This window comes from Neltuma alba, unplaced genomic scaffold (assembly GCF_004799145.2).
Source record: "Neltuma alba isolate B1F8T4 unplaced genomic scaffold, ASM479914v2 tig00011306_pilon, whole genome shotgun sequence".
Lineage (NCBI taxonomy): Eukaryota > Viridiplantae > Streptophyta > Magnoliopsida > Fabales > Fabaceae > Neltuma > Neltuma alba.
This window is the reverse complement of record NW_021636015.1, coordinates 63,278-81,444: the sequence shown is the minus strand read 5'-3', so window position 1 is coordinate 81,444 and position 18,167 is coordinate 63,278. Positions and strand designations below refer to the sequence as shown.

Sequence of the window (18,167 nt, the reverse complement as noted above, 5' to 3'; positions counted from 1 at the left end):
ATTATTATTTTTTCAATCTAGCTAATTTATTCTACTTATAAACTGTTATTTAATCTAACATTAAACAAGGTTATTTTAGAGAGATCAAATCATATTAGTTATAATTACCTAATTCAAGTTCAAGCAGCTCTTATGTTACGGGCTATAGGAATAACTGATATTATCATAATTCCTATATTATATTAAATTTGTTGTTGCCACGTTTATCCTTCCCATGCCCTCATATCTTTTATAAATAGGCATTGTCCATTACACCGTGAAATCCCAAGCTAAACCCAAAAAACTTCAGTCTTACCCTCTTCCATCATCGATCATGGCTTCCAACAAACCAGTTCTCATTCTCCTTTCCCTCCTCACACTGTCCTCCATCGTCATCATCAAACCCTCTCATGCCGTTGATTTCCCCATGAGCAAACCTGGTTGGAAAATCGCCGTCTACTGGGGACAAAACAACGAATCCAGTGAAGGACCCTTAACCGAGGCATGCGACTCTAATCTCTACAACATCGTCGCCATCGCATACCTCCATGTTTCCGGCAACACAACATCCTTAAACCTGGAAGACCACTGTCCTCTCGGCAACTGCTCCGCCCTAGCTTCACAAATCCAACACTGTCAAAGCAAAGGCATCCAAGTCTTTCTTTCCGTCGAGGTGGATGCCGTCGATGATCCTACTTCCTTGGCACAGTATCTCTACGATAGCTTTCTCAGCGGAAAATTAGGCCCTCTCGGAGCAGTGACCTTAGACGGTATCGATCTTGCCCACATTGAAGACCGCCCAGAGCCATGGGACGAACTCGTAAGGGCGATCAATGGTTCGACCCAAGACAAAAAGATTTACATTTCGGGAGCCCCACATTGCAGTACCAGTTCCTTGGACAGTGCAATCGATACGGGTCTTTTTGATTATCTCTGGGTTCTATATTATGGCCCATCGGCTACGTGCGAATATTTAGGAAACAACGACTTCACAAATCTTCTTAATTCATGGGCAAAATGGACGTCAAAGCCAGGTTTAGTTAATAGCTCAGTGTTCTTGGGTTTAGTAGCGTCAAATGAGACGTCCGCAGCATCCTATGGTTACATACCACCAGAAGAGCTCAAGTCTAAAGTTCTTCCGACCGTGACGGAATCTTCAAACTTCGGAGGAGTCATGCTCTGGAACAGGTACTATGACAAGAAAACAGGTTACAGCACTGAGATAAAGGATGCCTTGGGCACAAAAGTTTTTGAATGCGCACGCCAGGTTCTTGCATCAAGGAGATTCAACAGTCTCTTGGCCAAATCTGTGTAAAAATGCATGGCATGTACTACTACTATATGTAATATATATGAATAATGGCAAGCTACTGGGCTTGCATGCCAGTATGCATCTATGCACGTTTGACTACGACAGTACCACCATCTAATAGGTGTTTCTTTATATAAAGATCCACCACTTCTATAAATATGAGGTTTGAGCAACTGTTACTAAGTTGTTTTATCTTAGATAAAATACTATCTAGTACCCTAATCTTATTTTTCAAGTATATCTAGTATAGTAATCTTATTATTTATGATGCGTTCAGCATCTTTTTTTTTTTTTTTTTTTTTTACTTCCAGCACCTTAATCTTATTTATAATGCTTTCAGCAACCTAAATCATAAATAAGATTACAGCGATAGATATAATTGGACAAAAAATTTAACATCCAAGTGTTGAGTACATTGGGAAAATAATATCACGATATTGGATGCACTATAAATAAGATTACGGTATTAAGTATACTTGAGAAATAATATCAAGATGCTGCAGGGTACTTTACCCTTTTCGTTCAATTTATATCCAAAGCTTTATATGTAAATACTACTACCTCCTATCCTTTTTGTCTTTTCTTTTTTTTAAACCTAGGCCTCCTATTCTTAATATGAAAGTTAGATGAGAGGCTATATTTGATCTAAATATAAGAAAACACTCAATGAAGTTATTGGACGAAATCTTTTGATTGTGTAATATAATACACATACATTCATTCTATCATTGTACAATATATACGTAATATACATATATGGTAGAATGAAATGTTTCAAGACTTAAGATTTTGACATATATGATCATGGTTGCTGTGTGAAAACCTACTGTATTGTGGTTGATTATGTAATTATAAGAAAATAAGAAATGATAAATAGATATGAGAATTTGCATGACGGGGTTTATATTTCTTCTCTTGGAATATTCTAAGTTGTGAAATTATAAAATACTACGTACTTCCAGTCCTTAATATAAAACCTCATTTGACTTTTATTTTGATCCTAAATGTAAGATTCCAATCTATTATGTCTCTCATATTTATCTATTTTTCCTCAAGATAGTTCTTTTAATAATGATAATTCTGGCTAATAAATTTGATTAACGAAGATATTTTAGGAAAACAATACTTATTTATTTCAAATAAATAATTTAAATTATTTTCTCAATCTATTTAAATTAATCAACTAGTTCTTATATTTAAAATCAGAAGTAGCATATTTAAAGTCCAAAATATTATTTATTAAGTAAGGCGGCGATCTTTACATAATATAGATAAGGTAGTGGTACTACTTGGGCAGATAAGCCCATCCTACTCTACCTTGCCTAAGCACAGCCCAAAATTGCTTGGGCTTTCATCGGACAAGACTTGGTACTGAACTGCAAAATGCACCTAAATTATATAAGCACCGTTTTATTCATAAAACAAAGAAACAAAAATTATTACTAGCTATCAATTTACGAAAATCTATGTTAATTATCGTCGGCGCAAATGGAGCATATGTTTCAGGATTCAAATCAATCTCAATTAACATAATCCCCTTTAATTATAACTTTTAGATAACTCATAATTCGAAACTCCCACTCAGTTAAATAATTCATACTTATGAATAACGGGATTACTATTTCAATCTTATGAAAGATATTTCACGCAAAAAATATATAATAAAATTTGTATATATAATATACATTTTCCACAAAACTAGAAACATGTTTATTTAATTTTATCAATCCATGTATAATTATTTTATGAGCCATAAGTCGATATAAAGATTTACTGCATTGAATTTCACCTTCAGATAAACGGGATTTATTAGCTAGGGTGACGTCATTCATTCCTTGGAGTTAAGCGCATGATTTAAAATATTTTCCTCGGGTCATTATCATAAAAAATTCCGATATGTTTTATAATATAACATGCTTTGCCTAAAGTATTAATTTTTTTCGTAGGCCAAAAAAAGAGTACTAATTTTTTCAACATAGCAAAACATCATAACTAATTAAAACTCCGCTAACTTATAATTTTTGTCAAAAGTAATTTTAAAATTTTATAAAAAAATAATTAAGTTTAATTAATTTCATTGTTTATTATTAGTTGCTCGTGACAAGGACGGGAGGCATTAGAAAGGCGCCACAAACGTCCAAGTGTAACGGGTATATCAGGACAGGCTAGTCCCCAACCATCATATTAGCCCAACATTACCACGGATCAATTTGGGTATTTCTCACTTTGATAAGCATCTCATCAGGCCTAGATAGTTCATATTAGTGTAACGGGTATATCAGGACAGGCTAGTCCCAACCATCATATTAGCCCAACATTACCACGGATCAATTTGGGTATTTCTCACTTTGATAAGCATCTCATCAGGCCTAGATAGTTCATATTTAATTTGGACTGTCCAAATTAAATTTTTTTTATTTTTATTTGTTTGGTCCAATACAATTTTTCATCCTCAAATTTGAACCTATTTTGGTTTTGGTTCATAAAATTTTATGTATATGGTTTTGGTTCTTGGAATTTACACCATTATAAAACATTAGCTCCAAACAATTAAATTTTGCTGAGTTGGCACAAACGGTGTTGGTTTGGATGATGTGGCTTCTAACTTAAAAACGGCAGTCGGCATGATGAGCCGGACATGAAATTTTTGGGTTGGGGGGGGGGAGTTAGGTGCTCTGTCCTCATGTGCTGCATTTTAAACAAACCTGACTCTTTTTTTTTTTTTCACCTTTCCTAATTACATGTCCAGTTCATCATGTCATCTAATTAACTCATGTTGTAACGTCAAAAGCCACATCATCCAAACTAATATCATTTGTGCCAGCCCAACAAAACTTAACAGCTAGGAATTAACTTTTGTAATAGAGTAAATTCCAAAGACCAAAACCACAAGTTTGATATTTTATGGATCAAAACTAAAATGGGTCCAGATTTGATAGACCAAAAATTATATTAACTCTATTTGTTTAAAATAAATATTTTGATGGGTATATAATTTAAAATAAAAATTTTCATAACCACAATTTTTTTAAAAAAATAATTTTTATTTAAAAATAAATAACTAAAAATTTTAAATCTAGACAGTGCAAATCTAATGAGGTAAGTACTTGTCATCACCTTGATGAACACAAACTGATTCCACATTACTACTCCTATCTTTTTTTTTAAAACCAAAAGAGAAACGCAGCTCTTAGAGACTATCCGTTGTCATCCCTCCCCTCCAAGTCTCTTCGAATCGCCTCCACCACCACGTCAGCTACTACTATAAGATGGTATCCCAGCGTTGTGACCATAGCAAGCTTGGTAAAAAGGTCTGCTACTTGGTTGCTCTCTCTCAAACATGCTCGAAGACAACTGTCCATTCTCTAGTTCTCACAGGTTTAATTTCTTCAATCAGGGACACATCAACGTGGGTTGAGAGGTCCGCCTCGTTAATTAGCCTGAGGACCTCAGTTGCGTCAGTTTCTAACACTACTTGTCCTGATTCTGAATCCCAAGCTAGTTTAGGCCCCAACAAAATCGCCCAAAGCTCCGTGATCAAAGCATCACTGGTGGAGCCCTTAGGATGAAACCAGATATGAACTCCCCTCGACTATTTCAAATCACACCTCCACTTGCTCCTCCCGTGTGTGTTAAGCAGTCCCCATCGGTATTAACTTTCATCCATCCCTCTGAGGGTGTCCAACTCAGTTAACGAGCCACGGTTTGGCTGCCATTAGACATTACTCCCTAGAGTTTATCGTTCGCACACCTGATGGCTTCCATGGTGGTGGCAAAGGTAGCAGCCTTTAGAGAGGCGTTGCTATGAACTTTTCCTTCAAAGACATACTGGTTTAGCCTTTTCCAAAGCAATCAAACAGTTGTGCAGAAAAGGCTCACCCTGTTCTTTTAAATCAGAGAGAAGACCATGTATGGTGTACATTTTAATCTAGCTTTCACTATTGGCTTTGAAACATAGGCAATTCGTTGCACCTTGTAACAGCACAAGCCACAACCTCTTAGTGTTTGGACAATCATGAAGGACATGAGTCACAGACTCCAAGTGGCAATGGCACCACGTACATGAAGCATCACTGGTCAAACCGTGTTAGACACATTATTCATTACTGTCATTAGACTCCTTTGTGATAGCTTGGTGTGTAGTCTTGATGCTGAAATTTTTGTTTCGTTCATACTTCCAGCATGTTATTCTATTTTGCATGGTCAATCACAATCCCCCGTTCTGCATACTTCCAAGCTTCCTTTGTACCCTACACAGCATATTTAACCCGCGTCATTCAATGTCAAGAGCAAGGTTCAAGTCATTACCACATTTATACTTGCTCCTTATCACCCTAACCCATAGGTCTTCACACCACTTGATTAGGTTCCAACGAAGTTTAGCCGTAAATGCTTGATTCTGCAACCTCATGCATTTAACTCCCAACCTGCCATGTGCTTTGGGTTTGCAAACCATCTCCCAAGCGGCTAAATGGGTCTTTCTCTTGTTTTTTGCCGTGGAGCCCTATATGACGACTCTCTTGGTCTTCTAAATTGCTTAGGAAGAGAAGATGTTTGCATGGTATAGCTCGGAATAGTTGAGGTAACTGCCAAGAGAAGATTGTTCTCTTGGCAAGAGAAAGGGCTGTAGCTCTCAAGTTTGAGAGTCATTTTTTGACTCTGTCGACGATCTCATGGAAACTCTCCTTTGTAACCCGTTTCTCATACAAAGCTACTCCAAGGTATTTGCCCAAATCTGCTGCCATTGAAAACTCAAAGCACTACTAAACAGTGGTGTTGCAATTGTCTATGATCTCCACCGAGTGATTTGGTAGATTTAGTTCCACAAGACAGTGGCGCAAAAAATAAATTCTAGTTTACTCTGTCACACACCTTCTCTAGATCAATCTTTGTTACCATATAACCTTTATTTCCTTCCATAGGTCGCATGGAGTGGGTGACCTCTTTGGCTACCATATTGTTGACTGAACTGTGTCTCTCAGAGAAAAAACTGCATTGATTGGGGCAGATTACGTTACCACTCCTATCTTAATACTCTTTATAATCTGTTTTCATCTATCTCGCATAGTGTTAACATGATATTTTTCTCTTTTTTGATATAGGGTCAAACAGTACATTACAATCTAGGAGTAATAGAACGCGCAATATTACCAGTAAGATGCCTATATAAACTAACATCATACTAAATTACTAAGGCAGAGAATACTTAAGTCAGAATCCAAAGATCCAAAATGCCAACAAATCACCCAATCTGAACATAATGCTCTTCCGCCATGATGCTTTGCTTTATTGGTCCTTAGCTGTGGATAATTGGATATCCACATGTCCACATAATATTTTTTTAAAAAAATTGAAATAGACAAATTGCCAAAAATAAAAGAAATGGATAGATGAGCATGGTTATACGCCTCTATTTGGGTACTTTTTTAACCCAATATGCTAACTTTTCTTTTTTTCAGCTCAAGTCTAGTAGAATCAACTAGTCTCTTATAACATAAAGAAATGATGTTCAAATTCTCATTATGAAAAGTGCTCACATTTGCTAGATAACAAAAGTTAACTATAAAGAATTGACTCAAACCACAAAATCACAAGTTCAAATCTTGCTACCCACCTATAACTCACCTAAACTTTTACCTATAAAAAGAATTATTTATGCTTTAGTAGATTATACATTAGATAAGTTCTAACTTGTTGAGGATAGGATAGATCTTCGTACAATATCAAATAGAACTCTATTCATATTTTTAAGTCATTTGTACCCCAAATCCGCAAAATAAAAAATGCATTTACACAGATAATTTTTTCACATTTGCTCTTATTAAAGAAATGGCATTAAAAATATATTTTACATATCCCCTCACCTATTTACTTTCTCTCTCTCTTTATTTATTAAGTCAACAAGAGAAAATTGAAAAAAGCTCATTTCCCTACAAGTTACTTATAAATAGGAACATATTAGTAATAATTACAATGTATAGTAAATAATACTGCATCAAGTTTATGCTTTTTCATTGCTCAACACTAAAAGATACCAACCCTTTAACTGCTTCATTCGTCTCTACAACCATCACATTATCTGACACATTAGTCACACAATGTGCCACAAATTTTGGCTCTTGAGCATAAAATGAATACTGAAAAAAACTAATCCGATTAGGAAATACCAACACACTTGAAAAATCAGCAATCCATTTGGTTCCATTTCCCCCTACTGTTAACTTCCCGATCGTTGATCTCAACCCCATTCCATTCACATTGTTCTGATCAATCACCACTTGATCAATATCACCAAATTGCCCATCTAAATTCACAATCGGAACCTTCTTATTGGGATCCCCACTAAACATATTATTCATTATATTTAACCCCAGGACTTGACCTTTAATTGACTTTAGCACAATATTGGCATCTCCTAAGAATAACCCATTTGTGACATGAACTTGAACTGGGTCTTCCATGACTATGCCTGTATAATCCAAGTAACAATTATCAATTCTAGTTTGTGAATTCCCAGCTAGTTTCACCAATATGCCTATGCCTCCAAAAGATGTCGCTTTGTTATAACAATGGACTCCAGTAATCATATTAGCTTGGCCTCTAAGTGTAATCCCAATGGCTGCCGAGAAAATTACAACATCTGTGATTGCATTGTCATTACTAGCAAGATCAATGGCGGTTCCTGAGTAGTCTTTCTCACCTATGTCTCCACCAACTGTGGAGTGTTGTCCAAGAAAGCAACTCGAGATAAAGGTTTCATGGCCTCGTTGGACTAGAATCCCTTCTGTCGTGAAGTGGAGAAAGAAACAGCTATTGATTCGGATTCTAGCAGAATCAGCAATTGAAATGCCTCCACCTCGGTAGCTCGAGTCAAAAAGGATGTCTCGAAAGGTTATGTCTTCATAGTGAATCACATCATTTTGAGCTTTCTTGCCAGAGATGCCATCGACATGCAAGGATTCCACTGAATTATCAAGTTGTGAAGAGTTTGATGAGGATAACTCGACCAGATACCTATCACTTGGAAAAGTTTCAGCTGCTCTCAAGCTTCCACTTTTTACCTAATCAACCATATAGATACATGTAGTTAGTTAATTTAATCAATTATACATCTAAGAAAGAGACCTCTATTCAGGTAAAATTTAATTTCTTTGACACAGAAAACTCCTCTTCTTAAGGCATATGCATGAGGAGGGTTATTCCTACCGATTAAGCAAATATCTGCTTTTCTGGCAAAAAATAATAATAATAATATCTGCTTTTCTTTTCTTGCCTCAAATTAAAATCAGGTGAATATGTAATGTTGTGTATTTTGTCTAACACTTTCAAAGGATCCCAATTCTATGTATAGGTAGGGCAATTAAGATCTAATGCAATGTAGGTTAAAGATGAATCAATATAAAGCGGTAAACTAAATTTTATTCATAATTCTTTGCTTCTTTGCTTTCATCATTCATGTCACTTTTTCATTAAATGGATAATTGAATGACTAATTAAGAACATATACATAAATGATCAAATCAAAATTCTTTACTAATATGTTGTTTTCTAGACCATTAAGTTGTGTTCGTCGGAGAAAACCCTCAAATATTGAAAAGCCAAGACAGCAACACAAGATTTTAATTTATTTTATCTGCAACAGCAACATCTTATATTTACATCAGGTCCACAATATAAGTACTTCCTCTGCATTTTGGTAAAAGTGATGATATGGTGTTACACTTTATATTATACTCCTCTAATCCTTAATATAAGAACTAATTAACTAATTTGAATAGATTGAAGATGTTAGCTAAATTAGCTAATATGGTATATTTTTTTTAGAATACCCTTAGCATCTTCCTTAATTCCCTCCCCCCTCCTACTTAATTATTATTAGAAAAATATCAATATGATTAATTTGAAAAAAGATTAATAAATTTGTGAAATAAGTCTTATATATAAAATTAATATAAGCTGCTAAATTAGGTCCTACATTAAGGACTGAAGGAGTATTAATATTATACTTTTAATAATCTGACTAATTCATTGCCAAAACTCAAATGTCAAAATAAATCTATTAAATTGTTGTATTTTACTCAATTTTAAATTCAATATTTATAATTACCAATTTTGCAATTAACGGCTTGTAATTTATAACTCATAAATTCAATTTTATAATCACATTGTCGTGAAATATCTTAGTATTACATTTTATTGATTTTGGACAAAATTTTTCTTGCACTTTACATTTGTATATTTAGTTACTTACGCTAACATGAAAAATAAAAATATAGATAAAAACTAAGATATTTTTAGCCAGCAACATAAAAAGTAAGATTAACACATACATGCACCTGCTCTCACACACATTCATTGCCAATACATATGCTACCTCCGATCTTGACTACAAATGCTAGACAAAGGGCATATTTTTATCTTAAATATAAAAGCCCAACTCTTACTTCTCAAATTTATATTTTTTCCCCCAAAGTCTCCTTTTGTTTTTTAACAGACCAAACTATCCCTATTTTGAATGCACATGATAGAAGGTTTTCATCAAGAGATAATTAAAAAGATATTTTAGAAAAATTAATATATATATTTATCATAAATAACTAACTTAACTAATCTTTTTTAATATTTACAAATTAATTATTTAACTTTTATACTAAAAACCAAAGAAATACTATCAATGTAGGGGGCAAAGATGTGTTCGATTGAAGGAAACAAAGGGACGAGAAGACGTTAAAAATGTTAAAAATTTGGAGAAGTCTAGTTAGAAATTTTTAATTAATTTTTCTTTTTTCTTTTTTAATTTTACATCTTCACCTTATTAAAATTTTACAATCATATTTTTTTTTAAAATCAAATTTATTAAAAATATTTCTCATCATTTATTTTCCTTGTTTCCCACACAAACAAACAAGGGTAAAAGTTAAAGTTGGCCTGCGGCAGGAAAAAGGATAAAGCATTCCTAGTTTTAAAAGAAAGATGAGGGGAGCAGAGGATAAAGCATTCCTAGTTTTAAGAGAAAGATGAGGGCAGCAGAGGACTACTGAAAACGAAATGTCTGTCCCGGAGTTCACTTTGCAACAATATATATAATAGAAGGCTAAAATAAATATCCATTTCTTTTATGATTTATTTATTAATTCTTTAAATATTTATTTTTTTATGTTTTGGGCTACGAGCTTTCACATCATATCATATTATATGGGAGATTTCCTCGTTTGTAATATTTAAATTTAAAACTTTTCTATACGTGGGCCGTGGCCCAAAAAACTCAAAAACCAAGAACTTTTTCACATTGAAAATCAAAACCCAACAACTTCTTTTTTAATGAAAAATCCTATCACTAGTTATCTAGATTTACTTGAGAATTCATGAGATATCATAATTTTTTGTCGGCAAGGCATGGTTTAGGGGAAGGAATAAAAAATTCTTATTTATTAATGAAAAATAAGTATTTTATTTATAAGCTCTTAATAATTAGTTGATGGTTAAATTTAATCATAAATATAAAATTTTGATACACTTTATTTGGTATCTTTTACTAAAATATTCTTATTAATTATAAATTTTTTTTATAAAAAGTAATTTTAATTATCTGCTGCACATGATGAAAGAGAATAATTTTTTAAAAAATCAATATATATTTATAATAAATAACTTATTTAATTAATTTTTTAATCACCCAAAATAGTTGTATATTCCTGTGAACTTGCGGTGGTCTCAATTTAAAAGATTATCATATGCCATAAAAAATAATAAATAAAAAATTACTGAGAGAGAGATGGTGGTGCAAAGTACTAACCACAAGATTGCCACCGCCAGAAGAAGGAAACGAAATTGGTTTGCCGATTCGGTAGCTTCCTCCCTCCAAATCAATCAGTACTCCTCCCAAATCTTTCACTCCTCTCACCAATTCGCGTCCCTCCGTCGCAATCGCAAATGCCTCTTCCAGAGCCTTCTCGAACGCTTCGCTGCTCTCCTCTTCCCCCGTCGGATCTCCGCCGTACTCCGCCGGGTACACCACTCTCGTCTTCCCTTTCTGCATTTTGCACAATTTCACCGTTTGGATCCCGAGAACAATTGCGGAGAACAAAAATTGCGTAGAAGCTCCAATGTGGCATCACATTCTTACCGTAATCTTGGTTTCAGGCGAAGCCGCTGCAGCGATGAGCTTTTGGTGAAGCTTCAGGCTGAATTCTGATAGCTTTGGAGCTGTTTGTGTGGTGCTGAAACATGTGGATTCTTGTTGTAACAGCAAGAATAATACTGCAAAACCTACCGCGGAGAATCTGCTTATCATTCTGCGTTTATTTTTCCGAGTGATTTTGGGCTCTCGAGAACAGAGAAGAGATGGGGATGGAGAGCCAGAGGTAGAGAGATGGTGACAGGAGATCAGTAAGAGAGGCTTGTTCTGGAGGAGAGTGGTCGGTTAACTATTAAAATGAAATTTAAAATTGTCAGCGATAATGTTATTGAGGGCCAAAATAATGGTGTAAATTTTCTCAACACCAACGTCAAATTTTTGGGGACCGGGTAATTGGAAAATAATAAAAATAATTTTAAAAAATATTTTTCTGTAAAATGTGAGAGAAACTCTTTTTTATATTTATTTTATATATTATAACATTATTTTAAAAATTATGGTTTGATTTTTATCCAAATTATATGACGTAATAATCAAATTTTTAACTAGATGTTCTCCTCAGTTTTGTTTTTTTGTCTTGAAAGAATTTTGAACTATTTAATCTATCTTTCTTAGCACCTCCAAGTAAAAAAAAAGTACATGTGAATGGATAGAAATTGACTGGTTAAAATCTGAAAAAGTACTTATCAAATTGAAGGATAATTACTATACGTTATTTTTAAAGATAACTTGAAATTTTGCAAGTAAATATATTACTTGATAATTATAAATTAACTTGTCAAATTTCGAATGTGTTATTGGTAATTATAAAACTTTTACTTGCTATTTTTGAGATAACTCAAATATTCTAAACTTTGAATTTTATTTTATGGTTAAAATATAATGAGTAAAAAATTTCTACTTGACAACTATTTAAGTTTTGACAAATTAATTTTGTTGTTATTACACATCACATTTATTTATAAAATTTTAAGTTATCTTTAACAAATTAACATCTCAAAATGCTTCCATCAATGGGTACGTGTTTGGATACTGAAAAATCAATATTTAGTCAATTCCTAATTTTTATGTTTATTCATATTATTAGGCATTTACTCTTAAATGCATTTTCTCTTAGCTTAGCGGAAAATTTCCAAAAATTTTAGACCCAGAATGCTATTATCATAATACATGGGCTTGATGATCTTCTTCTCCCAAATTCTTAATTTATATTTTAAATTTTTTTCCGAATAGAAAGATTAAAGCATCAATAACTCAGTACAAGTGTTGAGATTAAGGCTAATCTTATTTTAAATATTGAAAATGACATATAAAGAATGATTATCCTTCTCGTAGTTCCCAAGGGCGATTTACCTTGGCCTTTTTATGCAGCACGCTCCAATGGCTCCCAGTATATTTATATTACTTATAATTTGTTTTCAGGAAAATGACTTACTCCTAGTATCTTTAACATAGATCTAATTCGGGAGTGGCTTTTACTTAAAATTTATTTGACAAGTTTATTAATTTGTTTTAAATTAACCGTGTTACTATTCCGCCAACAATAACCAAATAAAAGAAGGAAGAAAGAAATTAAGAAAGATGTTTAGAGTATTTTAAAAAAATCATACTAACTAATTTAACTAACATTTTTAATCTATTCAAATTAATTAATTAGGTGATACATTAAAGATTAGAGGAGTAGTTCAAAATATAAGTCATTTGAAGAATAATTAAGACTACTCATTTTGTAATTTTGTTCCTATAATTAATGTTTAAATGTAATACTGAAAACATTGACCTGAAAAATTAAGAAGAAAAATATATGCAAAAACAAGTCAGCCTACACATATATATATATATATATATATATAACTTGTCATTTTTTATTCTTTAAAGGGTTAATATAATTTTCACCCCCGCTCATTTTGATTTTGGTTCTTCAAATTTCAAACTAATGATTTTAATCCCTGAAATTTGGTTTATCTTAAATTTTAGTCCCTGAAAGTGCAACGATATTAAATTCTATTAAAATATCATCAATGACATTAAAAGTGGTAATATGGATGCACCAGATAATACCTAACTAGATCTTACGTGGACAACATATTGTAGCATAGTGAGCAACTCCTGAAAAAATAATGATGAAGGAAAAAAGAAGGCTAAAGAATTACATTTTGAGGACTTGTTCTTTTTCTCTCTCTTTTTATTATCCACACAAAATCTAGCTATATGCTATTTGGTGAGTCTATATGGCCGCTTTCATGTTGTTTATGATACTTTGTAAATTTTAATACTGTTACATTTTTTGGAACTAGAGTTTCAAAAATGACTAAATTTTAAGAATCAAAACCATGAATTTGAAACTTGAATAAATAAAACAAGATAGATCCAAATTTCAAAGATAAAAAATTACAGTAATCCTTTCTTAAAAATAAAAATTTTCCAAATAATGAAATTTTATCCTGAAACCAAACAGTCAGATTACTAAGTTGAATTCTGGCCCAAAAAAATATATTATTAAGTTGAAAATAGTGTTAATATAATTGTTCTCTTTTTTGGCAAATATTTTAGAAGGCGCGAAACTTTCCCTCTGGCGAGAGGCGCTGATGGAAAGGTAGCAAGAACACACGTGGTAGAAAGGAGAATCCGGTAAACCCACGTCTCATTGATCTCATATTCAGCGCAATCATTAACGGTTTCCCCAACCATTTTGTGCCTTTGGATTTCAACTGAAATGGCCAAATTGTCCTCGTATGCCTTGTATTTTGGAAGAAAAATTAATTCAACTACACGAAAAATGGCATCTAATCATGTGAAAGCGAAAATCGCAAAAAAATTTTAAAAGAGAATATATCAAACACCTTAAAATATTTTTTTAAGTAAATTTAGTATTTTTAAAATATTTTATGATACATCGGTATCCAAAGTTATTTTTTATGTGTCTTTAGTATCTTAAAATGTTTTTTTAAAAGCAATTTTAGATTTAGCAATTTAGAATGTTGGATGCACTAAAAATAATTTAGAAAGTTAGAAGCATATTAAAAAAATATTTTAAGGTATTGAATATATCAAAATATAATTTAAGGTTTGTAGAAGGCTTCTCACATTTTATATGGCATCCTATTGAGTGAATAATTTCTGGTAAAATTTCTTCTTTCTTTTGTTTAGTAATTTCTTGATTTTAATTGAAAAAAAATTGGGTGTAGATGGCAATAGTTCTACTTGTAATAAGAGTAATTAAGGAATCATAAACATGGAAAGCACAAGAAATAAAAAAAAAAAACATAAAAACAATATAAATATAAGGATAAAAATGTCTTTTAATTTTAAAAAATTACTTTTGCATAAGTCATAAGTAGATTTTAAGTGTTTTTGCAATCATAATCAACAAAAGAATCAATTTTTGACCCATAAATAAAATTGGTAAAAAACTGATCCAAAATCATAGTTTCAAAAAACAAGTTATAAACACGGTGATGCCAAAGAGAATCATAACCTGACCCTTTTTTAATATGTAGTAAGACAAAATGCATTAAAAATGATGGCAAATGTTGAAGACTAGATTTAAATAGCTCTTATGATATGTCATTTACCTAATTCAGATTTAGATTGATGGAGTAATTTTGATAAAATTTAAGTTTTGATATGATAAGAAAAGGAGCAAGCAAATTTGAATATGATGTAAGAAATTTAAATTTTTTCCCTTACATCAAATTTGAATTTGTTCAAGAAAATTCGAATTTGTTGTAGCAAATTTAGCTTCTTCTTTTTTTGCATCAAATTCAAGTATACTCAGTTCTTTTTTGCAGTTTAAAATTTAAAAATGTTTTCAATGTAAATTAAAATTTGTTATGCACAATAAATTTTAAATTTTTGTGTAAAATTTGAATTCATTACATTTCTGTTACACTGTGTTTTTGACGTTTTGAACATAACAATGTTTAATTAGATATAACTTCTCAATTTAAATTCAAACTGGGTAAATAGCCAAAGCTCTCTGAGTCTCAATTTTAATGAACAAGATCCATTCAAAAACACTTTGTAATTTTAAAGTTATGATCGAAATAATGAGCAAAGGTCAGAAATGTTTATTCTTACCAGATTTTGAATCAGATTTGAAAAATAATATCTAATTTATATGGAAGCATTTTTTATTAAGGTAAATGTTAAAATACTTATTAAATGAAGGTTGATGCTTGTTGGCCAGTCCGTGTGTGCTGGTTGAGCGACTCACTGGTCACAAAATAGATAAACAGGTGACAAGGATAAAAATTCAATGATATGTTGAGTGTTCAAACAACTCCACATGATTTTATTGATCAGCCTCTAAGCGTTTTATTTAAATTTAAAGCCAATTAGTCTTTTGTATTTTTTTTTGGCTGGTGATGAAAAACTGGTTCCCACAAAAAATGGTGGGAATGGATCTTCCTGTGTTTAAGGGAAAATTTTTAGCTGCAGAAAAATCCCTTCTAAAAAATTTGCTACTAAACGCGCAAAGCCAGGGTCTTTCTTTCCCTTCTCAAGATCTTTAGAGTAACAAACAAACTCTAATTGTTAGCGGTTTTTCATTGGGTTGAGTTGTTAGTTAGAAAAATTATAATCAAGTCCTAAAAAAATAATTACTAAAACATCTCAATGATAATTAAGTAGTTTATAATAACAAGTTCTACAGTAAAAAAATAAGCTCTGAGACTTATTTTATAATCTTTTTTCTTAAAACTTTGTTGTAATTTTCCCTTGTTACTCTTTAGCGTTGTTTCTTCCAAGCTTAGCTTGCCACTGTTATGAAAAAAGAATATTGATAATTGCCTGATTGGATGTGTAGAGATTGGGTGTTTTGAAAGTCAAATTACTTTACTGATTTTCTTTTTTTTTGTATGTAATGTAATATTTGGACTTTGGAGACCAAGAAAGAGAGGGAGGAAGAGGAAGAGGAAGAGGAAGGGGGTGGAGACTGTGGAGTCGATGCTCATTGTTTGGCTGGTTTGAGCTTCTAACTTCCTAGAAGAAAACCCAACAAGTTCCTCCCTCTCACCTCTACACTCTCCTCACCTTCACCGTTTGCCCCACCTATAGGGGATAAAACGAGGGGCAAACGAATTATGACATGTTAAAAAATATTTATAAACATATTTTACATAAATTTAAAAAAATTTTATAAATATTTATAAACATATTTTATGTAAATCGAAACAAACTCGTTTTACGTATTTATTTTATATTTCATAAACTGTGTTTGGGTCTTTAAATGAGAATAAGGGGTTTTAATTAGGAGTATTCAATTTGTCTTATTTCAGTGGGTCCGTTCTAATCCCGATCATTTTGAGATAGGACGGGACAACAAAAAAATTTTTTAGGACAGGACCAACATATTGAACGCGATGGGACGAGTCATCCCATCCCAAAATATGTAATAAATTAAAAAAGAAGTACAAACACAATAAAAAAAAATCAAAGCCCAATAAACTTGTCCACTAATTTCAAAGGCCCAAAGTAAAGTTGTCCATATTTTTTTTCCTAGCCTATAGTGCCAGGCCCAAAAAAAAACAAGAAGGAATTCTTAATCATTTTTTGTTCATACAAAAAAAATCATAAATTGTTAGACCCAAAACTAAATTTGGAAAAAAAAGTGAGGAGGGGAGTCCCAATCCTATCCCTGTTCCTATTAGGACGGGACATGAGACAAAAATTTCTTTCTGCCCCTGTTCATCGGGACGGGACCTGGAAGACCCTTATCTAGTCCTGTTGTCCCTTGAACAGCCCTAGTTTTAATTGACTTGAAAATGAACAAAAATTCAAACTAGCTATTGAACTGATCAAGACAATGAGTTAAGAGTCAGTAAGTTAGATCGTAGTCAAACTGATCATATTAAAATAATACAATTAATTTGACAATAGCAAAATATAACATTCATAAATAATAATCTTTCAATAAAATATAAGAAACTAAAAAAATAATTTAAATGTTTAATTGTACAAAACTAACCTTAATAAAATAATTGAGGGTATTTAGACATTATGTAATTTGATTATATATGTAATTATATACTATATAATGTTTGATCATGTTAAATTAGTTGAAATCATACAGATAAATTGGTTAAAATTTACAAGATTATATATGATTTTATTTATTTGTGTAAATATAGTATTTTTAATTAAAATGTATAAAAACATTTATACTTAATTATAAAAATAATATTTAATCCTATTTACTGTTTTTTAATTCTGCATGCGCAACCCATCCTTTTTTTTGAAAAATTCTTTCTCTTATTTTTCAAGTAATAATTGATATGCAACATCACATCAATCAACAATTCAACGTTCTTTCGTCTTTACTGCAGCTTCCGCATTTTGGGTTGCTTGCTGGGGTGGGAAATTATTTTTGCCCCACTTCAAAACACAGCATCCAAGAGAAACCCTCTCCCTTCTTCATGGATCTGATCGGCGCTTTTTATCATAGGAGAACAACAATGTTGGAAATAAATATGACAGGGGGCTCTCCTTCATTTAGATTGTTCCTCCTCTCTCCCTCCCTCCTTTCTTCTTTTCATTTTTTGGGGAGAAATTAAACCGGATAACCCATTCTAACTACAACTCACAGATCACCCGGTTTTGTAGCTTTAACCAGTTAAATGCCAGTTCAATACTTGGCAGGTTTAGAATTTGAACTTGACCGGATTATTAACCAGTTCATTGGTTTTTCTTGAACCAACCAGTCTAACTTTTTAATTTTTGCTGCTTGAAATTAATAGC

General features: G+C 32.2%; 2 protein-coding genes across 2 annotated transcripts; one reads left to right on the top strand and one right to left on the bottom strand.

The window, feature by feature from the left end:
• The first annotated feature begins 313 nt into the window (after positions 1–313).
• Positions 314–1,294, top strand: LOC114711733 (acidic endochitinase-like). The gene has a single exon (XM_028896165.1). The coding sequence runs from the start codon at positions 314–316 to the stop codon at positions 1,292–1,294; it is 981 nt and encodes a 326-aa protein (XP_028751998.1).
• A 6,008-nt stretch (positions 1,295–7,302) lies between these two features.
• Positions 7,303–11,585, bottom strand: LOC114711732 (polygalacturonase QRT3-like). Its single transcript, XM_028896164.1, has 3 exons — positions 11,418–11,585; positions 11,088–11,324; positions 7,303–8,352 (listed from the first exon to the last, which is right to left on the bottom strand). The coding sequence occupies exons 1-3, from the start codon at positions 11,583–11,585 to the stop codon at positions 7,303–7,305; spliced, it is 1,455 nt and encodes a 484-aa protein (XP_028751997.1).
• Positions 11,586–18,167: the final 6,582 nt, after the last annotated feature.

Excerpts from the sequence above, each read along its gene's own strand:
- LOC114711732 (XM_028896164.1), bottom strand. The coding sequence starts at position 11,585 with ATGATAAGCAGATTCTCCGCGGTAGGTTTTGCAGTATTATTCTTGCTG. Across the intron at positions 11,325-11,417 it reads CGCCTGAAACCAAGATTACG|AAAGGGAAGACGAGAGTGGT; the intron begins GTAAGAATGTGA and ends TGCAAAATGCAG. Across the intron at positions 8,353-11,087 it reads CTGGCGGTGGCAATCTTGTG|GTAAAAAGTGGAAGCTTGAG; the intron begins GTTAGTACTTTG and ends ATGGTTGATTAG.
- LOC114711733 (XM_028896165.1), top strand. The coding sequence starts at position 314 with ATGGCTTCCAACAAACCAGTTCTCATTCTCCTTTCCCTCCTCACACTG.